This window comes from Penicillium macrosclerotiorum, assembly GCF_028827735.1.
Source record: "Penicillium macrosclerotiorum strain IBT 26536 chromosome Unknown utg000010l_segment0_segment0, whole genome shotgun sequence".
Classification (NCBI taxonomy): domain Eukaryota; kingdom Fungi; phylum Ascomycota; class Eurotiomycetes; order Eurotiales; family Aspergillaceae; genus Penicillium; species Penicillium macrosclerotiorum.
The window spans coordinates 1438189-1456935 of NW_026643089.1; the positions used below are offsets into that span (position 1 = coordinate 1438189).

General features: G+C 50.5%; 5 protein-coding genes across 5 annotated transcripts; 3 read left to right on the forward strand and 2 right to left on the reverse strand.

The window, feature by feature from the left end:
• Positions 1 to 123: 123 nt before the first annotated feature.
• Positions 124 to 1140, forward strand: N7462_010159 (SUR7/PalI family protein; the record flags this gene model as incomplete). The annotated part of the gene is made up of 2 exons (XM_057081873.1): positions 124 to 261; positions 328 to 1140. The coding sequence occupies 2 exons, from the start codon at positions 124 to 126 to the stop codon at positions 1138 to 1140; spliced, it is 951 nt and encodes a 316-aa protein (XP_056928913.1).
• A 1181-nt stretch (positions 1141 to 2321) lies between these two features.
• On the reverse strand, positions 2322 to 6352 carry N7462_010160 (uncharacterized protein; the record flags this gene model as incomplete). Its single annotated transcript, XM_057081874.1, has 3 exons — positions 2322 to 5302; positions 5356 to 6133; positions 6197 to 6352. 3 exons carry the CDS (start codon positions 6350 to 6352, stop codon positions 2322 to 2324), a joined length of 3915 nt encoding a protein of 1304 aa, XP_056928914.1.
• Positions 6353 to 6735: 383 nt separating this feature from the next.
• N7462_010161 (Zinc finger FYVE/PHD-type) lies at positions 6736 to 8562 on the forward strand (the record flags this gene model as incomplete). The annotated part of the gene is made up of 1 exon (XM_057081875.1): positions 6736 to 8562. One exon carries the CDS (start codon positions 6736 to 6738, stop codon positions 8560 to 8562), a length of 1827 nt encoding a protein of 608 aa, XP_056928915.1.
• Positions 8563 to 8576: 14 nt separating this feature from the next.
• N7462_010162 (uncharacterized protein) lies at positions 8577 to 14123 on the forward strand (the record flags this gene model as incomplete). Its single annotated transcript, XM_057081876.1, has 1 exon — positions 8577 to 14123. The coding sequence occupies one exon, from the start codon at positions 8577 to 8579 to the stop codon at positions 14121 to 14123; it is 5547 nt and encodes a 1848-aa protein (XP_056928916.1).
• A 1675-nt stretch (positions 14124 to 15798) lies between these two features.
• N7462_010163 (pyruvate kinase CDC19) lies at positions 15799 to 17883 on the reverse strand (the record flags this gene model as incomplete). The annotated part of the gene is made up of 7 exons (XM_057081877.1): positions 15799 to 16047; positions 16107 to 16188; positions 16252 to 17085; positions 17193 to 17395; positions 17449 to 17495; positions 17572 to 17616; positions 17760 to 17883. 7 exons carry the CDS (start codon positions 17881 to 17883, stop codon positions 15799 to 15801), a joined length of 1584 nt encoding a protein of 527 aa, XP_056928917.1.
• Positions 17884 to 18747: the final 864 nt, after the last annotated feature.

Below are 18747 nucleotides of genomic sequence, written 5' to 3' on the forward strand. Positions count from 1 at the left end.
CTCACCTTCTTCCTTCCATCATCGACCACACCCCCCTCCCCCTTCTCCGCCAAGCCACATCGGACTAGGTCTCCCCATCTTTCCACTATCATCCATCGACACACATACTACACCAACCACATCATGGGTAAAGCCGGTCGTGTCGCGTGTATCTTCACGCCGGGTCTGCTGACCATCGCCTCGCTGATCTGTATTATCATGGTCGGCCTGGGCTGCACCAAGGCGAGCTCCGGCACCTTGAACAACCTCTACTTCGCTCGGGTATGTGGTTTGCCACGCTAGTAGCACCGAATTGCCATCCCGCTGACCTGCTTTTGCTTCGCATAGTTCGATCTCCAAAATCTCAGCAGCAGCGGATCCAAAACATCAACCGAAATCGAAAACATCCTCGAGGAGAATGGCATCACCAGCGTCAACGCCTCCGAAGTCAGCGATATCATCCAGCAACTCCAGGATGATTCGACGCTGGCCGACTTCTACCAATTCGGTCTGTGGAGCTACTGCGACGGCAACATCAGCAACAGCAAGTTTTCCGTCGAAGAATGCTCCAAGCCCAAGTCCGAGTTCTACTTCGACCCCCTCTCCGTCTGGGGCCTTGAGGACTCCGCCGTCAAGGACGAGCTGCCTGATGACTACAACAAGCTCATGAAGGTCTACAAGGCCGTCTCGAAGTGGATGTTCATCGCCTATCTGATTGCCTTCATCGTCACCATCGTTCAAATCCTGGTCGGCTTCTTCGCCATCTGCAGCCGCTGGGGCAGCTGTGTGACCACCATTTTCGCGGCCGTCGCCTTTCTGTTCACCACTGCCGCCTCCGTCACCTCGACCGTCCTCTTCGTCGTGATGAAAGGCACCATCAAAGCCACCCTCGAGGCCTACGGCATCACCCTTTCCATGGGCAAGAACATCTTCGTTGCGACCTGGTTGGCCGTCGCCTTCTCCCTGGCCGGTCTCATCTTCTGGTTCTTCAGCATCTGCTGCTGCTCCGGCCGCTCGCCTTACGGCCACCGCAACGGCCACAACAACCCCCGAGCCCTCACCGCTGAGAAGGCCCCCTACACCTACGAGCCCCTCGGCGCGGGTCAGCACACTTCGTACCCGCCCCGGCCCCCGCCGCTCACGGCGGACAATACCCCATGACCAACACCAACCAGCATTCCAACGCCTACGAGCCTTTCCGTCACGCCTAAACCGCCCGCTTTTTTACGTCAAAAAAGGGGGGATCTCCTCGATTTATCTTTGTATGCAACCTTATGAAGCGTTTTTAGACTGGCAATACCTCGGCGTTGGGACCTGCGGTTTCTTTTTCTGGATCTTCTATCTTTTCAGCCTCGATTGTTTCCAGGCCATGTTCTATTCTTTAACGACCATTTCCTTTCTGATGACTGTGATTTACCAGCCGCATCTCCCTGATGAAATTTGCATTTATGCTGTATATTGTTTCTCACGAATAAAAAACGGTGTCCCAACTATTCATAAAGCTTGTCCACTTCTCCTTTTAGCAAAAAGAACCTTTTTCCTATAATACCCTGTTATTACCCCCAAGTCCTTCGATCCTCTCGGAATGCGCTTGAAATCGTAGGGCTTAGGTTAGCAGTCTCTCGTGACAGCCACACGTACTCCATAGTCCACCCTGTATTCCCCTTGTTCCGAAGATCATTATCTTAACTTGTGGTACAAGGTTCACTAGTCAGGGCTCCTGTGCCCCGTTCACGGTGGGCCCCCGGTACTCCGTCTGTACATAGTTCAGTAGTGGAGCCCACTATCGTAAGTACTCCCTTGGCTTCTCTCTTTGTTTCTCCCTCTATGTACTTCATCACTTAGTTCCATAGACGCGATTTTGTGCATTTTGAGGCACCAGATACTGGTGTCTATCTATCGTAAGGCCGACTCGGTAGACGCGCGTGCGAACCCATCCGCGCACTTTGAAACAAGGTCCGTAATAGGCGATATCGTCGGGGAATTATCCCTGGCACCCAAAGGAACCGAAAATATTTATAGTCACTTTTACGGCTTGGGTACACTATTGATAGAGACTACTAGTACTCAGTACTGGGGGAATGGATCACTGTGGAGTCAAGGTAATAATGTACACGAATTCTGCAAAGCAGACTATAGTAAACCCCTAGGCACCACGACCAGAAGTCTCTTGCCAGAAGGCTCTGAACACAACAAGCTTCTTACTTTCTCGGCATATAGCCCGCGGTCCTTGTTTCTTTGTTGTTTGGTGCCGGCGTAGTACCGTAGTATCGTTAATTCTAGAGCACCGCCGGAAAAATGAATTATGTGTGAGTCCTGCAAGCCGACTAAGGCTCGCACAGTTAGCGATGAATCGGCCGTCGAATGACTCCCTTCTCGTCGAGCAGGATTTTAGCTCCCCCACGGCGCTGCCGCTCGCTGAGAACGTTCTGGTCGGCCTGGCCCCAACGCTTGAACGGGGTGTCCGGGCTGTCAGACCAAACAGGGCCACTAGGGTACATGCGCCGCAGAGACAGAAACCAATTCTCTTCTTCAGGCTCTGTCTCAGACTCTGTTTCGGGAATCTCATCATCACCAGGGGCAGACGTTGCGTTGGAGATGAAACTCTCGTCGCCGAGTTCAATGCTGGCGGTTTCGTGACGTGTGTCCTCGGCGTCGGTTTCTTCAGCATCGACTTCTTCAGCGTCGAGCCCTTCTATGCCTCCATTGGAAATATTCTGCTCATCCTGTGTGCTTGTGATCTGAGTTTCGATCGATAGATGTTGACTCACGGCAATAGAGTCATTGGATAGAATGGGCTTGATGTCAAGCGAGCTTGTTGGCACTGTTTCGTTGATGATAGTATCGCGGAACTCTGTATCTTGACTTTCTTGTTTGATAATCACCGAGGATCCGGAGGACTCCAAGGCTGTCGGGGCAAATATTGATTCGCCTTCACGAAGTAGTTCATGACCGGTGTTGACCCTGAATGAACTGGCATGAGTCTGTGGGAAGCGGCCTACAAAGCCTGATGGAAGAAAAGCGTTCGAAGTCTGGGCCTCGGTGGCGGATGAAGCCGAAGGAAGCAGATTACTAGTGATAGGAGACGCCGTATCCTGCAACGTAGATTGCGATGCTGCCACTTCGATGTCATGGGCTGATAGGCTGCGTTTCTTATTCACAGATTGCAAAACATTTGTGAGGAAATATTCTTCGTAGGAAAGCAAATCGGCATACCCTTGAGACCTGCACTCCGCAAAGTATGATACATATCCTACATCCGAGTCAAGATGCAGAATAATGAAATCATCCCACAAATTCGATCGCTGCAATTGTCCTCTGTCTCGGACTGCTTGTAGTTTTGAGCATAGCTCTGTGAAATGGCGATAGTCACCAATGTAGCGAGGATAATCATTGCAGAACTTTTTGTACACCTTTTGTGCCTCGACGGACGTTGTGGGATCATGGATGAATCCCAGGCGCCGTGCAACCAACTCTGCGCTCGTGGCAGGTAAAGCCTGGTTGGCATTATTTTGAGGAGTCTGGGATGTTCCTTTGGGACTTCCAGAAGGTGAACAGTCTTGTTCATTGCAAGAATGATACCGATGCTCCAGACCCAAGACCTGTGGAGATGGTTCAGGCCCACTGGGTGATTCTCGCTGAGCATGAGCCAGGATAGATTCATTAAGGAGAGGTGAATCAGGTGCATAAGAGCTCTCTAACTGCTGAGTGAAGGGCTCGATCTGTGAATCTTGATGAGGTAAGAGTAAGTCATGGTGGCGTTGAGCTGCCTCAGAAGAGTCGAGTACAATGTCATGCTGCGAATGAGAAGGGACACCCTGCGAGTATGACGGCATATGGGAGTTCATGCTGGACTGGGTCTGTGGCACAGCAACTTCAGTCTGGCGTTTTACTATATCTTCTGACTGCGACGAAGATGAGTCAATTATTTCGTGAGATGAGTGATCCCGCTCGTAGCTGCCAAGGTAAGGATCGGTATTGAGAATACGAGATTGTGAGGAACCCTTTTGAACCTGAGAAGAGTCGAATGGTAACTTCGATGAATCAAGCTGGGATTGTTGTTTGTTAGGGTCCTCCCGATATGCCTTATTAATGTCAATTATGGGAGTGACTGCGACTTGAACATGCCCCATGTTTCTCTTAGTTAGCGAAATGCCCGACTGTGTGACTTCCTGCCCTGTTTGGCTGCACTGCGTCGGTGGCAAACTTTCACCCAGTGCAATAGGCACCGAAGTGTCCATCACTGATTCATCATCGCTCTCCTCGATTATAACATCATGACATTCGGCAATAGATCTGGGGCTGCTTAGATGGACGGGTCTTTTCGTTGACAAATATTGGAATTGGGAATCAATCCCAGGGGCCTCAAGAGAAGGGCTCCTTTGTTTGCCGTGGCACATAGGCTCACCCTGTCCATTTTCAACCGGACACAAAGGAATCTCAACCGGGTTCCTCTTGTCATATTCGGCAGATATAGAGTCCCTTGAAACAGATAAAGATGCTTGGCTTGAGGACACAGCAGTGTCTTTTTCTTTCTGTGGCATGTCACGAGGGCTCTTGCGATTTTCCAAGTCACCGGCATTTCCATCCCTTCTCACATTGGCTTCGCCCCAGTGGGGTGTTGAGTCTCGCCTTGTCTCCTTCACGGGGCTGCTTGGCGGGAGGACATTCTGGGCATGGGTATCAACTGGGCTAGCAGACCAGCTAAATTCACGTCCAGGACTCTCATTTCCCAAAGTGCCATCTTCCGAGCCAGCAGATGATATTATGTCTTGGGTTGGAGTAACTGGTCGTTCTAAGATTGCTTTGTCTTCGGCTTGCTGGTGGTGCCTTAGTGTAGCAATTTCATTCCACTGTTTGAGAAGCTGGGGCGGCACATGTCCCTGGGGCATAAGGTCGCCAGGCAGAGGCGGAATCCAGCATAAAATACCATCTAAGAGATCAGCCTGGCTTTTGAGGATTTCAACATCTCTATCGGATATTTTCGAAAGACCATTCCATGGGTCTGTTGGAGGTGAAGGATCATCTGCAACCGACTTAGACGCATCGATTAGGGCTTGAGGATCCGGGACCCGAGTCACTTGAACTGGTAGGCTCTCAGGTTCTCTGGGATCTGGCAGCTTTGGGGAGGAGGCATCGGTGCGTTGTCTTTTTCTAGATGGAGACACCGTTAAGGAATCTGGAGCATGTTGTGAATTATGTGTTTCTTCGATAGTCCTTTGCGATTGAAATTCCATGCTTTCACGATTTCGCTTTCTTGAAGGGGATCGATTGTGTTCGTTGAGAGCTTCTGGTGTATAGTCCTTCTCCAAATGTGATGAAGCTTGAGAAGCCGCATCATCCCGAGCCCCCGAGTTTTATACATGAGGCTCTCACTATTTTCTTTTTCAGGTTGAGACGATATAGAGTCTTCTCGCACGTGTTCATTACCCATTGGGAGTAATTTGTGGGCACCATTCGCAATAGATTCTCCACCAACAAGCATCTGGAGAGGGTCTCTTTTCGCAGCCATTTCATCTGCTTGTATTTGTGGAGATGGAGAGGATAGAGACACATTTCTTGAGTTCGGCCGGGAAGATGAAGCAAGATGTTGAAGTAGCGTCGCAGAAGCACGCGAGACCGGATGGTTTACGCCAATTGGATTATGCTGCAATGTATCGCGCTCATAGTTGGGGACTTGGGAGAAGAATTGTTGAGATTCCCCACCATGAGGAAAGCTTATCTCTGTGGTTCTTGTCCCTGGGGAATTTCCGTGACTTGGATCTGAGATCCTTGATGGCGAGCGTACTGCTTCAATGGGCTTGAAAGCTCTGCTGGCATCTTTGGCTTTCCGCTGGGCTTGTTCCAACAGGCCTCTGACAGCTTTATCATTCTTTAACTTCTTCGATGGCTTGAATTTTTTCTCTTCGCCCCAATTGATACGGAATCGATTTACACGAAGACAGACGTCGAAAGTGGGTGCGGATGTCGAGTAAGGGAAAATGAGATTAAAGCTGAGGAGTTCAATCCGCTGCTTCATGAGGCTGCTTTCCTTTGAATATAGGGTCCTCGATTGAGCTTTTGCATTTTCTATCGAATCGTGAGGGAAGATCGCGTCAATTTGATTGCTCGACTCCATCAGCACGCCGCTGTCGCATGAGGATCCGAGACCCCACTAGAGAAGATTGAGTAGTCAGCGCCATTAAATCACTGTTTTAGATACATATGGGAGACATACATCTGCAATGAGAGCTGTTAAGGTCGAATCGTGAATGCCGAAGCTCAGGCAGGCTCCATCATCTTCTACCTCGACATCATTTTCCTGGGTGTGGCCAAGATAGGAGGCCAGGCACCGCTTGACGAGGTTTGCGATCCACGGATTTGGCAGACTCATCGTGCATGTCCATCTGTGTGGATGACTGGGGTAAATCCTCTTCTAGTCATATCCGGCAGAGCAATGGGAGCATACAAGACATCGACGTTGTCATCCGACATACACGTCCAGGCACGAAAATCACCGATAGCCGATAAGACGCGCGGGACGCGATCGGCTTACTCAGCGTCCCCACGTCATTGGGCAGGAAACTGCGGAGAGTAAGGGCCTTGACTCGCACTTTCATACAACCCCCGAGACATCTCACCGGACTGGGTGACTTTTCCCCAGTCCGAGCGCTTTCAGCATCTTCGCCCCAAATGCTCGACTTCTGAAAGCAACCCAGACTCCACTTTGGGGGTGACCTTTTGAGCCTCGGGCCTGACTGCAACAAAACTCCGCCGATGGAGCAGAAGTCGCACGAAACACCTAGCCCCTCTGCGTCGTCTGGGTTTCTTCCACTCGGACGACGTGGATCGAGGGGCTCTTTAGCCACTACCCGAACCGAGAGAGAAAATATAAACGCGACCCTTGACCATATTCACAGTACAGCGTATCAGTCCGACTCGTTGACGCTTTTCAACGAGTTCACCAATCCCCCCGCACCGGTATCGGCTTCAGAGGAGAAACGCTTGTCAGAGGAGCTGCAGGGAGGTCTTAGCGGGCTCTACAGTCGCTTTAGAACATCGGTCGGTGGCATGAGAGATATCGTGAGCGGTGCCAAATCTGCAGACAAGAGTGCCCTAGACACTCCAGCCGTTAGAAGCCCAACATCCGAGCGTTCTATGACCAAATCTATCTCAGACCTCGCGACCACCACGACAGATTATGCACCATCACATCCGAGCTCATCACAGGGATCGAGACTTCACTCACCGGTTGTTCCAATTTTTCAACAACATAGTCAAGACGCTGCGCAGCTGTCGAACCAGGGCAAGAGCTCCAAAATCTCCTCCAAGACAGCTAGCGTATCTTCCAAGACTTCGATTTCTCCCTCGCCGGGGACGAAACCCCACATTACTCCGCTCACAAAATCAACCGGTGGTTCTATTGCAGCAGATTCCACGATCGCCCAGGTACATGTGAACGCCGTCGGCGCAGTCCGTCCGTCTCGGAGTAGCTCTCTCAATACGCCTTCACATGGACTTAAACAGGCCGAATCGTCAAGTATTGGGAGTAGAGATGGTCCTGTTGACATGTCCATGAGTCAAACATCCTCTGTGTTCAGCCAGAATGTTTCTCATTCACCAGTTTTGTCTACAAAGACACACGATAGCCTCCAAGAAGAACATACACCGCTGGATGTCAGCGGGTCGCAAACTTCCGCAGGCCATGCTTCAGATGCTCTGCCTAGAAAATCCTCGAATGCAGATCAATCACGACCTCCAGATAACTCATCTCAATCCACTGGATTACGAAGCTCGAAACACTCTGAACTCACCCAGGGCTCCAAAACACAGAGTTACGAAACCAGGTCGAATTCAAGAATGTCCTTTAATGGCAATGATGAGTCTACAGTCCCTACTTCCGCTTCCAACAGCCTCTCAAAGATAAACCCCCCGGAGGACCGCTCGTATCGTGCAGACTCAGCATCGGGTGGTGCAACACCAGCGCCCCGGGACTCCACAAATGTTGGTGAGTTGCCAAATAATGTTCCTCAGTCACTGGCAGGCGACAAACCAGGGCTACCTACTACAAGAAACCGGCTACCCGGCTACGTTATGTCGCGGGCATCTACAGCCGAGACAATGACCACGGTATCTTCTCTTCCGCCTTTGAATACAGCTGTTTCTCGGGTACCGACCCAAGCTCCGGCAGCAGTTCAACAACAGAGCGACGGTGTTTTATCACAGCTCCGGAGTAGGTTGCTCAGCAGGGACTTCTGGATGCGGGATGAAAATGCCAAAGACTGTTTTCATTGCGGAGAACCCTTCACAACCTTTCGCAGAAAACACCATTGTCGTACCTGTGGTCAGATCTTCGATTCGAAATGTACACTTCTTATTTCGGGCAGTCGCTTTGGCCAGCCGGGCTCCATTCGTGTTTGCAAGCCATGCGAAGCGATGATAAATGCGCATGATGATGATTCATCTGAATTCTCTGATAGCGAGCAGAGTCCTATCGTTATGAACCCTCGGATCTCTGAACTCAGCTGGGGTGGCTCGGGGGCCGTCCATCCGCAGATGACGATGATACCTCTTCAATCATCTCTCAATCCATTGACCATGTGATCAAGACCCCAACAATGGCTATCCCAGCTACCCGGCGCGCAGGAGAAGGACACAATCGCCGTTCAGCGGTCCTGGAGATCAATTCCGATCGTCCATTGACCAGACCTACTTCGTCAAGGTCTTTGAGGTCTTCACTGGGGGTCAGAGCACACTCCATCAGTCATAAACGGCATCATTCTCGGCAGCAGTATATTCGGAGTTTCAAGCCTTACCACGAGGATCGAGCACCGTTCCAACGTCGCCACCCTGATGACTTCAGTGCAGAGTCTCGACTTCCCGCATTTCATAAAGACAATATAATTGACCCGGATTTAGCCCAGTATCTTTCAGATGATGCCTCGAGTGGTGATGATCAACCTAACCTACTATCCGCTGTTTCGGAAAGCAATTTGTCCAAGAGCGGTGGGGACACCGAGAGGGCAGCTACCTTGGGTGGTTTTCTTGCTGCGATGAAAAAGGGTAGATCTGCGTTTGGGGATCGAAGCGTTGCCAGTGTCAATCAATCAGGCCGTGATCCAGACGAAGCCAGCTTGAGCAGTTCAAGAGCTGTCAATTTACCTCGCTCCTCCCGGCGGCGCAATCTGAGCGTTGCTAGCAGCGTTCATCAACGTGGCTCCCCAAGGGCATCTAAAGATAGTGTGTTCCCACACGATCTACCGCTAGCAGGTGTTCCTTTCCCTATTAGCTCGAACCAGACCGGATTCAAAATGACGCGAAGTTCATCCATGAGAGGGACCGGCGCACCCCCGGTGGAGCTGAATAAAGCTAGCTTAGAGCATGTTCGGAGGCTTCTACGCCAACTACTCCTTGAGGCGTTTATTCCAAACAATGAAAGCTGGGAAAACGCCCTTATGCCAATTCTTTTGAAGGCAGCTGATGAAGTCGACCCGGATGTTCAACATGGAGATGATATGGATATTCGACATTACGTCAAATTGAAAAAGATTCCCGGTGGCCGACCTGGCGATACCTCGTACGTATCTGGGCTTGTCTTTAGCAAGAATCTTGCTTTGAAGAGCATGTCAAGAAGTATTCCCCGACCGAACATCCTGATCATTACATTCCCTCTCGAGTATGCCCGTCAACAACAGCATTTCATGAGTCTTGAGCCTGTCATCCGGCAAGAGCGTGAATTCCTTGAGAACCTTGTCAGCCGAATCGCTGCTTTGCGACCGAATTTGCTTCTTGTTGAGACCAACGTCTCGGGTCTGGCTCTCGGACTCCTTGAACAGGCAGGCATTGCCACTGCATATAACGTGAAACCATCAGTCCTTGAGGCAGTTTCAAGATGTACCCAAACCCGAATTGTGACATCCATGGACAAACTCTTGACTACTGCTCTGCATAGCGATTGTGGCAGCTTTGATGTCAAGACGTATGTTCATTCTGGGCGGAAGAAAACATACATGTATGTCTCCGGTTGCCCCAAAGAGCTTGGATGCACAATTGTTCTACGCGGTGGAGATGAGGAAGTCCTTACGAAAGTCAAGCAAATCACAGAATTCATGGTTTATGTCGTCTACAACCTTCGGCTTGAAACAAACTTGATGCGCGACGAATTTGCAAAGCTGCCGTCATCAATCACTGATACCACTATTGTCTCTGATGGGGCGAAAAAGAATGCTGTTTCGGCAGGTACCGATAACGGCCTGGGCTCTACTCATCCTGGAGTCTCGAATGATAAAGTTCCAGAGGATTCGGAAAGCAAGCCGACAACAGTGCCTGAAACTATGGAGGTCCCTGACGACATCCCTATGCCAACCTACTATGACAATATGGTTCATGATCATCAAACAAAAATCCTTTCTGCGTCGCCATTTGTTAAATTTGAGCCCCCATATTTGCTCATGCGAACTAGAGAGATGGAGCGCCGACTGGCTTACCTCAAGAGGCTCCGTGACCAGGACTACCCCGACCAAACTGACGAGGAGAAAAGAAAGCCTCAAAAATTCATCCTTATAACGCCTGAAATGGTACACGAGTCTCCCAATGATGCCACGCCAAAGGTCAAAGAGGTCCTTCGCGCGGCCCATGATGCAGAGTATGATCGCGCACTATATCACTACCAAACTCAGAAACGACAGTGGGAAGCCTACGTCTCTGGGAACTCTAACATGTTCGACCCGTACGCTCATCAGAACATCGTTGTCCTCTACAGCCTTGTTTGTACGACTACATCAATCCCCTGTTCGGGTCCCGATACCTTCGCTTTGGAATTCTACAACGAGCATGGCGATGACACAATATTCGAGCCAGATTGCACGGTTGGTCAGTACGTTGAAGACCTCTGCCACACAGCAAACGCTATATGCACGGCGAATGGATGCGAGAAGCGCATGTTTGAGCATCACCGTCAATATGTCCACGGCGATGCACAGATTAGTGTCCTGGTGCAACCTTACCCTTCAAAGCTTCGGGGGCTGCAAGATACGGTGCTTATGTGGAGCGCCTGCAAGATCTGTGGCAATGAAACTCAAGTCACACCAATGTCTGAAAACACTTGGAAATACTCATTCGGTAAATATCTGGAGGTTTCCTTCTGGGGCAGAAATTTGCACGCTCGTGCTGGTGTGTGTCCCCATGACCTCCAGCGAGACCATCTGCGCTACTTTGGTTTCAAGGATGTTGCCATTCGCATTCAGTATGACACGATCCATCTCTTGGAGATTGTTGTCCCCCGACCTCGTGTTACATGGAAAGTCGATAATGACCTGAGGCTGAGAAACACTCTATATACTGAGCTTGCAGAGCGTCTCAATAAGTTCATGAGATCTGTTCACGCGCGTTTGAAGGGCATCAATGTCGAAAGTGTGTTACCGGAGCTATTGGATGATTGCAAGAAAGAGATTGACAGTCTAGTCAAGAAGGCCACTGATGACCATACTGCTTTGACTTGGCGGTTACAGGAAAAGTACACAAGCTCGCGCTATTGGGAGGTTATCCCATTAAATGAAGTTCTACGTGCCGTGCAAGAGAAGGTCGTTGAGTGGGATACCATCTTCGCAGATTTCGAAAAGAATTTCTTTCCGTCGGAGAAAGATATCAAGAGACTGGCAACATTGCAACTCAAGAAAATTTTCCTTGACAAAGACGCGACCAGTGTGGCTCCCGATGATGCGATTCATACTCCAATCGATGTGGAGGATGGGGGCACTCGGGAAAACGCGAAACCGCGGACGATACGACGCATGACGCTTTCTCCTGAAAAAACTCAAAATGTGTTGGTCTCCGTCGTTGAAGAACATGCTGGGAAAAAGCACCGAGAAGAACCAGCTGAAATTGTCGAGTTGCCCGAACTTCCTACCACTCATGAGGAATCGGCGCTTGCGGTTGATGCTATCAATGGCAAAAAGGCCTCTCCTCAAGATGAGGCTGTTGCGAAGGAAGAGGTGCGACATCTTGATTTGGCTGTTCCTTCAAGTCAGTCAGAGCGAGTGCCAGATCCTGCTAACCCTCTGACTCGGCCCCTTTCCAACGAAGACACATCCCCGGTTCCTGTTGGTGACGATCACTCCAAGGATATTGTGCAGCCATCGCCCCCTAAAGTTGAGGCGGCCTTCCCAGAGAGTGGAGTCAAATCAAAAGAGGAGGATGTTACGGGTTTACCAAGCACTCCGCCAAGCAATCGACCTTCTGCAATTCCCAGACTTACTGAAGGTGCTTTCCGACAGTCTGGCAAAGCCCAATCTCCTCCTTTAAAACGGGCTCAGTCTCAACCGGCACACATTATCAGAGAGAAATCCATTGGTTTAAAACTCGGCCCGTCGCTCTCGACAGAATCGGAAAGCTCGCGTGGGGATTCGACCAAGGCATCCGAGAAAAAATTCACGGATCGTCTAGGATTGACGGCTCTCAAAAGTGGACGGTTTTCTCCGGGACACTCTCTTATCCCAAGATCCACCCCCAAGCGAGGAAGCTCTCGTGTCTCAAATCTCGCCAGGCATTTTGAGCAACTTAGCCGTGAATTCGAGAAAGAGAGACAACGTGAAAGGCGGCAACGAGCTGCTCGCGGTCCCTTTTCCCGTCAATTTCCCCTCCCATCCTCAAAACCTATTGTGGAGGTTTATAGGAATGTAAAGGAAGCCGTGGAAGAACGGGAGCCTCCTGTCGATGGTGAAGATTCTCCTCCAGTCCCGCAGCTGCCATCGGATGAGTCGAATCGGAAGAGCGACGAGTTCACGAGTCAAGTAGAGCGTGAAGAACAAAAGTCTCCGGTTCAAGAGCCGCATTCAGAACGCATCACTCGCCCCGATTCTCGGCTCTTATCCGATGGAGAGCGGAGTGACGAGGAGCGAATCACGGCTGAAGATCTTCACCCTGTCGACTCACAGGAAGAGACCAAACTATTGCCAGATGATGATTCGATTGATTTCAAAGATCTGCCCAAACATGAGCGGACAACTCTCCTGAAAATGTTGACAAATTTCTGGTCTGAGAGATCTGCCAGTGGCTGGGCGGCCCTAGATTATCCACTGAGTGTGGGGGACCATGTCTTCGCCGACTGTGATATCATTGTGCGAGAAGATGAGCCCAGCTCGTTAATCGCGTTTGCTCTGGATTCTTCTGACTACAAGGAGAAGCTGGCCAGCATTCAAGAACGCTGCGACGAACTAGAAGGCCATCTCCCAGAACTCGAGCATGACAGGGAAGCCGCGAATGAAGCTCGTTTGGAACATGCGCTCTTGCGTCAGACCGGGACCCATCTCAAATACCAGTTCCAAGAAGGTCAAGCAAAGATGTTGTGCAAGGTGTTCTACGCTGAGCAATTCGAAGCCCTCCGGAAAAAATGCGGTGTGGCCGATCGCATAGTAGAGTCTTTGTCTCGGTGCATGAAGTGGGACTCAAAGGGAGGGAAGACCAAATCTATTTTCCTCAAGACTCTTGACGATCGATTTGTCCTTAAGTCTCTGGCCCCAGTTGAAACCCAAGCATTCCTCAAATTTGCTCCGGCTTACTTTCAGATAATGTCTGAAGCGCTATTTCATGACTTGCCATCTGCCATCGCAAAAATGTTTGGCTTTTACCAAATCATTATAAAGAACCCGGTGACAGGTGCAGAGAGCAATTGGTTTTTGCTATTGATGGAGAACCTCTTCTATGATCGGGTGCCTAGCCGACTTTTTGACCTGAAAGGCTCAATGCGAAATCGCAAAGTGGAAAGCACTGGCGAACGGGATGAGGTTCTGCTGGACGAGAACATGGTTGATTTCATTTATGAGACACCGTTGTTCGCACGAGAACACTCCAAGAAGCTACTGGGACAAAGCGTGTGGAACGACACCCTGTTCTTAGGTCGCCAGAATGTCATGGACTATTCATTAATGATCGCTATCGATGAAAAGCGCAGCGAATTGGTGGTGGGGATAATTGACTGCATCCGGACGTACACCTGGGATAAAAAGCTTGAGTCCTGGATCAAAGACCGAGGGTTTGCTGGAGGTGGTCGCAACCGTCCAACTGTGACCAGTCCAAAGGAGTACAAGAGTCGATTTCGGGAGGCCATGGCAAGATATGTTCTTCAGGCCCCGAGGTATGTTAAATGGTCCTGCTTTATTGCCTAAGTATTTTCTAACGAATCTAGCTGTTGGCATCAATTCCAACCCAACTCCATGTATCGATACCCGCAGGGCGAAAATCAAATTCTCAATGGGACCGACTTAGAAGCGATGGACGGATCAGGAGAAGCTGGGGCTTCTCAATGAACATCCTGACCTACTTAAAAGGCCAGCATGACCAAACTCATATTTTCTTTGCATAATGACTTATGATTGAACGACAACATTTTAATGTCTCAGACTTGCTATCTTTGAAGCGTTACATGCTTGTATTTTACCAAGTGTCCTGATAAATGGTTCATCACAGAGGTACTGCATATACCGATGGATGCGATGCCATAGGTAGGCCGGTGCTGTCATCAGGGGCTTTAGTACTGCTGAGAGACGTGGAATGGCGCATCTCGGGCTGTTTATTTCTTCGTTATTCAATCTTTGTGGGGCAGTCGCCTTGTTCACTCATCTGATCATCACTGTCAAGCATGGGAATAAATTCAAATCAACATAGATACAAGCATACAAGCACATTTTATGTCCACCTTTTTTAGATTCAATCCATACCTAGCATCAAAGCCGTGTACTGTAACGAGGTAGAGATATATATATATCCCCTGTCCATCTCTACTGATAGGAATATCTGTACCCTCCAGCTCTTGTTTACGTGCAACGATACCAGAGTAGATGTAAAGTTTTCATATAGAAGATGAATATAACAGTCCAACATGTCAAAAGCATAGGAGAGAAAGCAGAACCAAGTGTTAAGCAGCAACCAACTGGCCGAGAGAGGAACTCCAAGTCGTAAACAGGCAGATTGACAGCCTCAGGCACGCACGAGGGGATTCCGATGATATCGGCAGAAACCGGGCCGGTAGGCGGGAATTGCGTTTAGCCATCGAAGCAGAGATGAAGCGAATTAATTTTTCTTTTTTTCACCTTCTGTCAATCCTCCGCACCCGGAAGTGACTTGCTTTGCCGCTTCTCTGCTGTCGCGCCGCTCATCTATGCAAAGGGTTGGTGCAGCAGACAACGCGGATATACTCCATGTCTTCGGGTTTCGGGTGCCTGCAGGACACATGAGCCTCGGCCACGGAGCCGGGGAGCGCGTTTTCGTGGTCCCCGCGCATCGAGGGAAAGCCTTTCCGACTGGCTTGGGGGTTCTCTCCTCTTCCCCGTCCATTTCGTTCATTTCTCCCTTTCTCCTAATTTCTTGACACAAAACCCGTTTGTCTTGCGGGGAGTGAGAGACTCCTGCAGAATACATACGATCAAGCAGAAGCCGTGCAAGAACGCGCGCATTATTGACAGTCGCTTCATTCGGCGCGGGCGCCAGAAGCTCACTAACCAGTCTTCAATTCACAGAATAATTTCCAGGTCTATTGATTCTTTTGGAGGGATGTCTAAGCTGACTAACGAACGCACTTGACCTGAAGGCATTAAATTCGTCTCATATACATGAAGAATGCAAGGGCCTCTTCCCCAAGAGCCAGCGATGGTCCAGACCACGAAGCAGTATGAGCTCTGGCTTTGAACGGAAGAAGGCCGTTGCAAGATGACAACAAAATAAAGAGAAAAGGCAAAACAAGGTATGTATCCAACCCCTCGCACCAGCGGTAATCAAAAAAGAAGAAAAAAGATCGGAGAAAAGATCCAGCTAGCTAACGAATTTCTTTTTGGCCGTGCAGATTTACTCCATCTCCAGGCCGAGGTTCTCCTCGGCGGGGACCACACGGACAGTGTTGGTGTGGCCCATACCACCACGCCAGCCCTGAACGCAGACAATGGGGTCGCCCTTGTTGATGATGCCGAGCTTCAGGCCGTGGCTAATACCCCACTTGAGACGGCGATCGACATCCTCCTGCCAAATCTTGACGTTGAAGTCGGGCTTCTTCTCGGGGAAGTAGAACGGCCAAACACCGCGGTACAAGTGAGAGTACTGAGTGGGGCTTGATGTTAGCCTGGATTCGAATCTTCATCTTGGAGCTGGAAACTTACCCGAGAAGCGGTGGCATTACGAGTGACCATGAGAATGGGGCAAACGGGGCGGTATTTGGACAGAAGACGGGCAGTTTTGCCGCTGTTGCGTTCGTTAGTATCCCGTGAAAAAACTTTTTTGAAGAACGAGGAATTTTTCACATACCTAGTGGTGAGGACGACAATGGCGCCGGCGTTCAGCTCCAGACTGGCGCTGACGGCAGCCATGGCAATGGACTCGGAAGTCTCGGTGGGGCGAGGAGCCAGGTTACGGAGCTCATCGAAGATCTGGAAGTGGGGGATGGTGACCTCGGCCAACAGGCAGGTCTCGGACATCATCTTGACGGCCTCACAGGGGTAGTTACCCTTGGCTGTCTCACCAGACAGCATGACACAGTCCGCACCATCCAGAACGGCGTTGGCAACATCCGAAACCTCAGCACGGGTCGGGCGGGGGTTGTATGTCATGGACTCCAGCATCTGAGTGGCACAGATCACGGGCTTGCCCTTGATGTTGCACTTAGCAATCATCATCTTCTGGGCAATGAACACCTTGGGGGCAGGGATCTCGATACCAAGGTCACCACGGGCAACCATGACACCGTCAGTCTCCTCAAGAATCTCATCAAAGTTGTTCACACCCTGCTGGTTCTCGATCTTGGCAATGATCTGGATCTCCTTGCCCTCCTCGCCGAGGATCTCACGGATGTGACGGATGTCGCTACCGCGACGAATAAATGAGGCGAAGATCATGTCGACGTTGTTCTTAACACCAAATCGCAGATCGCTGATATCCTTCTCCGACAGGGCGGGGAGGTCTACGTCGGTACCCGGGAGGTTGACACCCTTACGGGACGAGATATTGCCGTTGTTCAAGCACTTGACGCGCAGGGTCTTGTCATCCACCACCTCAACCACCTCGAATGACAGAATACCATCATCGACGTAGATGAGCTTGCCGGCGGAGATCACCTTGGTGATGTTCTTATAGTCGAGGTACCTTCAATTGCAGAACTCTTGTCAGCCATTCCACTCGACCAATTACTACACCTCGATCGGCGGAGCGATCGATCAACTTCCACATGATGTGAAAACGCGAGTCCTTACATGTTCTTGTCATCACTGGCAGTGGCATACGCCTCATCGGTGGTGATGTTGAGCTCGGTACCAGCCGAGATGGGGATGTCCTTGTCACCGACGGTGTTACCAGTACGGATCTCAGGGCCCTTGGTGTCGAGGGCAATGGCCAGAGGGCGACCAGTCTGGGTGCGGGCCGCCTCACGGGCGTTATCAATGACAGATTGGTGGTACTGAAGATGGTGTTAGCGACACCTCGGCACCAGTTTGACCTGGAAATACGAACCTCATATGAGCCGTGGGAGAAGTTCATGCGAACAACGTTCAGACCCACTGCAGGACAGTCAGTTTACGCTCTTGCTATCAAGTTCCAGCATTGGTGCTGTTGATCTTGCGATGGTTACCCTACCTGTGCGGAGAGCATTGATCTTCTCGACGGAGTTGGTCTTGGGGCCTGAATACCGTTTCGCCGTTAGTAACCAGCCCTTTCGGTGCACTTTGGAACTGATCTCCCATCCTTATACCGCTCTACTGGGGAGACTTCAAAGCTTTGCCCACTTGGAGGGTAAGGGGATGGATAGTGGAGACACGACATACCGATGGTACCGATGATGGAGGTACGGCGGAAGTTCTTCGCGGGCACCATCTCGGTGTTGAGCTTGGAGTGCCACTCCAGCTTCATCCGGTTGGACAGGTGATCGAGGGAGGTAGTGGCCGCCATTTTGATCTGTTGGACAAATTCGTAGATGGTAGCAGGGAGGAAGAATCAATTGCAAGGTTGGGATGGAAGAGAGGGAGGAGGGGAAGAGAGGAAGAAGTTAGGTGAGGGGCGGAAGGGAAAATGTTGGTCACCGATGCTATCTCCGGCCTCCGCTCTTTTCTCAGGCAGCCATTTCGGATTGCCCCAGGTTGCTCGCCGGTGTACAGTCCTCCTAGACCCTCTACGCTACGCTGCGACTACTAGACCGCATTGGAACTCGCTCGGCATTCTTATTACGTTGACATTAAATGTTTATTTTTCTTGCTTTTTGTCTGCTCAATGTTGAGAGGCGGCCCCCGCGCTTCCCAATTTGGCCCCTCACTGGAGTTGGTGTCTCATATCAATCGACACCGGCGGCATCCGCCCTTGTAGACAGGCAGAAAGAAAAAAAAAACAGCACACAGGGAGCTCTACGGATGGAGGGGCCCGTGCTGGCCTGCGCGCCGTACATTCAAGTCCATTTATCGAGTAAACGTGACAAATAACGACACTTAATTTGATGGTCGGCAAGCGCCCAGGCGAAAAAGGGATTTCGGTGGGATCAGCCTTATCGATAAGAAGCTAATGGGGCCGGGTTGGGACTAGCGCCCGTCTGCACAAAAAAGCAACAGCGAAAACGGCAAAAAAAGAATATGACTAGACTGGGGCTCGATCCCAGGACCTCGTCGGTGTGAGCGACGCGTGATAACCAACTACACCATCCAGCCAATTGCTTGTTAGTCAGTCACCTGGCTAAAATCATGAATGTGACCCTTTTTCTAAGTGTCTCGGGAGCAGCGAAACTTCAACGCAGGCTCAGCCTGACCTCCCCAATTAGGTAATCAC